The sequence below is a fragment of the Podarcis tiliguerta genome (assembly GCF_965153285.1).
Source record: "Podarcis tiliguerta genome assembly, chromosome: 11".
Taxonomy (NCBI): Eukaryota; Metazoa; Chordata; class Lepidosauria; order Squamata; family Lacertidae; genus Podarcis; species Podarcis tiliguerta.
In genome coordinates this window covers 55,014,867-55,020,866 of record NC_139544.1, presented here as the reverse complement: position 1 = coordinate 55,020,866, position 6,000 = coordinate 55,014,867, and the positions used below count along the sequence as shown (strand labels likewise).

The following is a 6,000-nucleotide window of genomic DNA, read 5'->3' as shown; positions in this document are numbered from 1 at the left end:
TTGACTGGGATACAGTGGAACCTCGACTCATGACCACAATCCATTCCAGAGGCCTGTCCTTATGGTGAAATGGGTTGCTGGAAGAGGGCCATTGTGCACAGGCGAGGGCGGTGATTGGCCGCTTCTGCGGAGGCGCAAACTGCGATCACCGCTCCTGCGCATGGGCGAAGGGCGGCAAACCCGCCGGTTACTTCCAGGTTACTTGGAATGTCCACGAGTGGAGTCAATTGTAAGTACAGGTCCTACTGTACTCTACTTCTGCAGGGAGGGTGGGGTGTCCTTGGGTACCCCCACTTCATGCAGCTGAGACCCACAAGCAGTGCATGCTGCTCAATGAAGGCAAATAGAGCATTGTTCCACCTTCTGCTGCTCTCTCTTCCTTCTGCCCTACCAGTCCTAATGGGAAATGAATGGACTACACACGATTCTCTGGTGTTCGTATGTAAAGTTGTATACATAGTTCTATGATTCTATGACTCGTCTTGTGAGCAACCTGTGGCCTTCAAGAAATTGTTGGACTCCAACTCCCATCAGCTGGACAATTGTCAGGGATGATAGGGGCTGTAGTTCAACAATATTTGAATGGCCACAGGTTTCCCATCCCTGACATACCTCAACAGCCTGGGAATTGAACCTTGAATATTTCATATCCAAAGCATACACTCCATCATTCAGAGGTTTAGCTCCTAGATGGGCAGGAGATGACCAATGTTATTCTACCTGCAAGAACATCCCTATTCACCTAATTAGAGGCAACCAATCCTAGGTTGGCATTTTCAGAACTCTGGATGGGGGTGACCAGCTCATCATACGGGAATTATTTATGCCTATAATAAAACCCAACAATATTTTTAAAGTCAACTTTATTCATGCTTAAGTACCAGCATATAATCTGGCAAAGTTAAAATGGCTCCATCGCACACACTGGAAATGTTTTTAATCAGAGAAAGGCGTCTTCTGTTTTTCATGTAAGTTGCTTTTTGTTAAAGTATTTTGTTCTTTTTTTAATTAAAAAAAAGGATAAATCAAATAACAGCAATAATTAAAAATGTTAAAACACAGCATTTTAAAGGAATTTTAGTAAAGGTTTTCCAGCGAACAGGCACTATAATGACAAATGAACTGCGCATTAATGTTTTTTGTAGATTGCTCTGAAATGATTTAAACAAGGAGAAAAGAAGTTTCAAGTGCAATGAAAATTTTACCGAAGAGGCATATATTTTTACAAAATAGGGGTAAACTGCCAATATTCTGTAACAGAAGCCTGTAAGCCCGTTGAAAGGAAACTGGTTGGTTTAAATTTACACGGTAAGCAAAAATGGGTTTGTTTTGACATTCTGTTTAAGATGGGGGAAGAAAGGGAACAGGGACCCAGACTGGGAAACACCATTGCCCAGCCAGGTTTAAGGATTTCAAGGGGGGAAAGTACATTTAACGTTGCCATTAATTCCTTGGAAACAGCTCTCTGTAGGTTAACCCATCGCCTCGATTCTGATCCAGCCACTTCCCGCAGGGGAAATTTGTGGTCACGCCTGTAGCAGAGTTGGTGATCTCCACCCGCTCCACCAGCCATCCGCACGAGATCCCAGTGCTGTCGTGCTCAATGCGGACTTTTTTCAACTCCCCAAGCTCAAGGATCTCTAAGTAGAACCGGTCGGTATTGCCCCGCTCAAAGAGGTTGCGGCACTTCTGTTTGAGCGCCCGCTTGCCGGAGTCCCCGTTCACTCCGAATATGGTAATGAGGACGTTGGCGTCTGTGCCAGACCCCTTCTCAAACCCTGTCACAACAATGACCTCATATTTGACTGGCACCAAACTCCGAGCTTTGCTGGCAAAGCTCTCGATCACCTTGGCACACTCAAAGACCTTCTGGTCGCCCCTTTTCCTGCAGAGCGGTATTTTCGCATTGCACCTGAAGAAATACCTGCCAAAAGGAACAGAACAGAGCTTTGTACCTGGGACAATTAACGGCTTACCTTTCTGACCAAGTATTTCGCTGCAGGGAGCTTATTTTTCTTGGGAGAGAGAAGGCACACTTTCCATAACAACTATTTTGTTGGCTTTGCTAAATCCCATTTGATTGAATGTTTTGTTATCCTCCTTTTGTTTAAATTCCTTTGGCTGGCAAACTTCCATAAGCATACCAGGCACAGAAATCCATTTAATTGGATGTGTAGCCTATTCCCCCTCCGCCCTGCTTCTGAAAAGAAGCAATCTCTGCCCCTTCCATTTCTCCAACCCCAATCTCAGATGACGATGATTATTTATTTCATTTATGAATCCCTTCCCACGAGGTGTCTCAAAGCGATCTACAGTGTAATAACATATGCAAAAAAGTTGCGTATATAAAAACTGTTAAAACAATTGCAGATATAAAATAAACTTTTTTAAAAAAAAATCCCATGTAGCTAGATAGATATAGAATATAACAGCAACAGCACATGTGTAAAAATCATTTCAGATCCAGCACAGATACCAACTGGGATAAAGATCTCTATTTCAAAAGCTTGTTGAAAGAGGAACATTTCTCGCAGGTGCCAAAAAGGCAACAGAGAAGGCAACTGTTCAGTATGCAATGGGAGGGACTTTCAAAGGCGTGATGCCACCACACAAAAGGCCCTGTTCTGACACTGTGGGGAATGAAGTGGCATACCAACTCTTTGCTACAAAGATGACATGAAGGCTGGCAACATCGACCCCGCTTTGTGGGAATTCCTTGCAGATGACCGCAGTACAGTCAGGTTACAGACGCTTCAGGTTACTTCCGGGTTTCGGCGGTCGCACATGCACAGAAGACTAAATCGTGCTTTGCGCATGCGCAGAAGCACTGAATCGCGACCCGCATGTGTGCAGACACGCCGCTGAGGGTTGTGAACGCTGCAGGTTGCGAACGTGCATCCCGCATGGATCATGTTCACAACCCAAGTGTCCACTGTACTGTACCTGGAGACACACAGGTCATGCATCCATAGCAGTGGACCAGAAGAGGAACGACCACTGGGAGGAGCTCAGAGAGAAGAAACGCCATGGTGCATCTGCAGCAGCACAACCAGATGCCTTCATCTGCCCCAGCTGCAACAAAACATGTCTCTCCCGTACCAGTCTCTATAGTCACAGCAAATGCTGTAACCTTCCAACAGTTTGACTTCACTTCCAAAGGCACACTGCTCCATTGTCTCCTGAGACAGGTGGGTGCCAACAACAGATGGGAGCAAGCTTCCTGCTAAGATGACAGCTGCAGGCTACAGTCTCTTGCTGAAAGCAGTGATAGGCTGGATATGTAGGGGACGAGGCAATCATTTAGGCATGCTGCTCCCAGTTTGCAGCATGTACAATTTTTCAGCAGCGGCAAAGTATGTTGACGATATTCTGCTCTAGTGAGCGGTCCAGCTGCCACATTTTTCACTAGCTGCAGATTCTGGGAGAGCCTCAAGGGCCGCCCCACATACAACACATCACAGCAATCCAACCTAGAGGTTACCTCAGATAGCACCCCCAGATGCCCAATGGGAAATAGGCATCGTATTTTATGTGTGCCAACAGACCTTCTTAAAACAAGGATTGTGCTTTAACTCAAAAAGTTTCATTGGTACAGCTGCGAAACACCACCACGAAACACTACACCAGTGTGGTGTAGTGGTTAAGAGCGATGGTCTCATAATCTGGTGAACCGGGTTTGCGTCTCCGCTCCTCCACATGCAGCTGCTGGGTGACCTTGGGCCAGTCACACTTCTCTGAAGTCTCTCAGCCCCATTCACCTCACAGAGTGTTTGTTGTGGGGGAGGAAGGGAAAGGAGAATGTTAACCGCTTTGAGACTCCTGAAGGGGAGTGAAAGGCGGGATATCAAATCCAAACTCCTCCTCTTCTTCTTCTTCTTCTTCTTCTTCTTCTTCTTCTTCTTCTTCTTCTTCATGGTATATAATCACACCTGCTCTCAAACCTCTAACAGGTTGAGTTGCATGATAGGTTGGTTCTTTGACAGGTTCAGGGTAAGGTAGGATCAGATGGGATCGCACTTTGTGTGTTGTTGACAAAATGGGGATTTGTTTACTTTCAGCTCCAGGGCCCATACAGTCATTCCCAAACTGTGTGTTGGCATACACTAGTTGTACCACAAGGGAAGTGTGGCTGGTTTCATGGGAAATTAACTAATTGAATAATTAACAGCTCTTGTGAGCTCCAAAGACTCTTACGGAGAAGACTCTTTGGTCTGCCTCCATGTTTTTCATTGTTCTGCCTAACACTGAGCCAAAAAATGGAAAATACGGGGCTAAGATGGGTGAAAAGGGGCAACCTCTCCTTTTGCGAATTTTGAGGGGAGGGAGAAAATCTTGTAATGTTGCGAGCTCACGAGAAAAAGTGGTGGATGTGGCAGCGTTTTGTTTTGGTGCCGATGCAAAACAACCATAAAGGTCCTATTGATGGCCCAGCAGTTGCTATTTCTGTGCTTTCTATGCCTTTTTTGGAATTATGATATACCATAATATGATATCTCAAGGGTCTTTTGTATCTGTGTAGCTGAGAATGGCAGCCTGTACTTAGGAATGGGGATAAATTCAGTTCAGTTCCCATTTAAAGGCCAACTTAGTTCATTTCCTGAAACAATCCACCAACCCCAGCACAGCACAGCCCTTCTTCAAAATTTACATTTCTCTGAATTTTGCAATGCGGTTCTCCAGCCATGTAACGTGCGCAGATATGCATTTAAAATGTGCATAAAAATTCAAATGGCATAGATTCGGAAGGGACTAGAGATGGGGAAGAAATTTGGTTTAAGATAGGCTTAGAGGCAAACCTTCAAATAAGCATTTTCCGAAATAATATGTGGACCGAAACACAGATGTCATATGAAATTAGTGTTTCTTCAATTTTTGCAATGCAGTTCTCCAGCCAATTGGAGGGGATGAGAAATCCAGAGAAAGCAAAATTGCCAAACTTGCCCATCTTTATGTATCCCACTGCAAATGGCTGTCCTCCAACTCAAGTACTGGTGAGGTTGGAGCTAGTACCATCTTCCCTGCTCTACCCACCTGCATGTTCTACTTACTCATGAGTATAATGCCTGAGTAGGAAAAACCAAGAAACATCCAGTCAAATCTGGAAAGCCAGCAACCCTATCGGTGAGCTACATTCATCTGGTTCCACCTGGTTTACCTCCTGAACAAGGGAGACAGCAGTCATTCAGCCCTATAGGGGGAAGGGGGACTGTAGACTTGACCCGACACCATAGTCAGGACATGGACCTTGTTGCAACTATCCGGAAATACCATCAGATCCAGTTGTCCCTGCCACTTGTGGAATCAGTGAATGCCAGAGACATCTAGGGCAGGCATAGGCAAACTCGGCCCTCCAGATGTTTTGGGACGACAACTCCCATCAACCCTGACCACTGGTCCTGTTAGCTAGGGATGATGGGAGTTGTAGTGCCAAAACATCTGGGGGGCTGAGTTTGCCTGTGCCTGATCTAGGGAGCTCTCTTACTGGTTGAAAAGCCACTTACTGGTTGAAAAGTTCCAACTCCGTGACGATAATCTCCTCAACATGCCAGTAGACTTCAGTTTTCACACTTGATTTCTTTCCATCTTTTGGACAGTGACTAACACAGATGGCCGCAATATCGCCGACATTCTTGGAAGCAAACTCAAATTCGTCTGTCGCTCCTCTGGAGAACACCCCGCCCCACAACAAAACAAAACAAAAACCCAGTATTGATTAATATGCAGATTGCAACTATAACAAAGGCGGCATTTTTTCATCTCCGCCAGGCTAAGCCGTTGGCTCCTTACCTCTCTCGCCCTGACCTAGCCACTGTGATCCATGTGATGGTCACCTCCAGACTTGATTATTGTAACTCACTCTACGTGGGGCTGCCATTGAGACTGACCCAGAAACTCCAGCAGGTGCAGAATGCCATGGCGAGACTCCTTATGTCTGTCACAAGAGTCTAGGGCCCTGCGGGACTTGACATCTTTCCGCAGGGCCTGCAAGACAGAGCTGTT

General features: G+C 45.7%; 1 protein-coding gene across 5 annotated transcripts in view; it reads right to left on the bottom strand.

The window, feature by feature from the left end:
- Positions 1-331: 331 nt before the first annotated feature.
- LOXHD1 (lipoxygenase homology PLAT domains 1) overlaps positions 332-6,000 on the bottom strand; it is a 171,578-nt gene continuing 165,909 nt past the window's right edge. For 4 of the 5 annotated variants that reach the window (XM_083402597.1, XM_083402595.1, XM_083402596.1 and 1 more), the window contains 2 exons: positions 5,502-5,663; positions 332-1,924 (listed from right to left, as the gene is read on the bottom strand). In XM_083402597.1, the coding sequence (XP_083258723.1) occupies positions 1,444-1,924; positions 5,502-5,663 (643 nt within the window). In that variant the 3' untranslated portion in view covers positions 332-1,443. The remainder of the gene's footprint in view (positions 1,925-5,501; positions 5,664-6,000) is intronic. The other variant, XR_014502771.1, reaches the window with a different exon arrangement.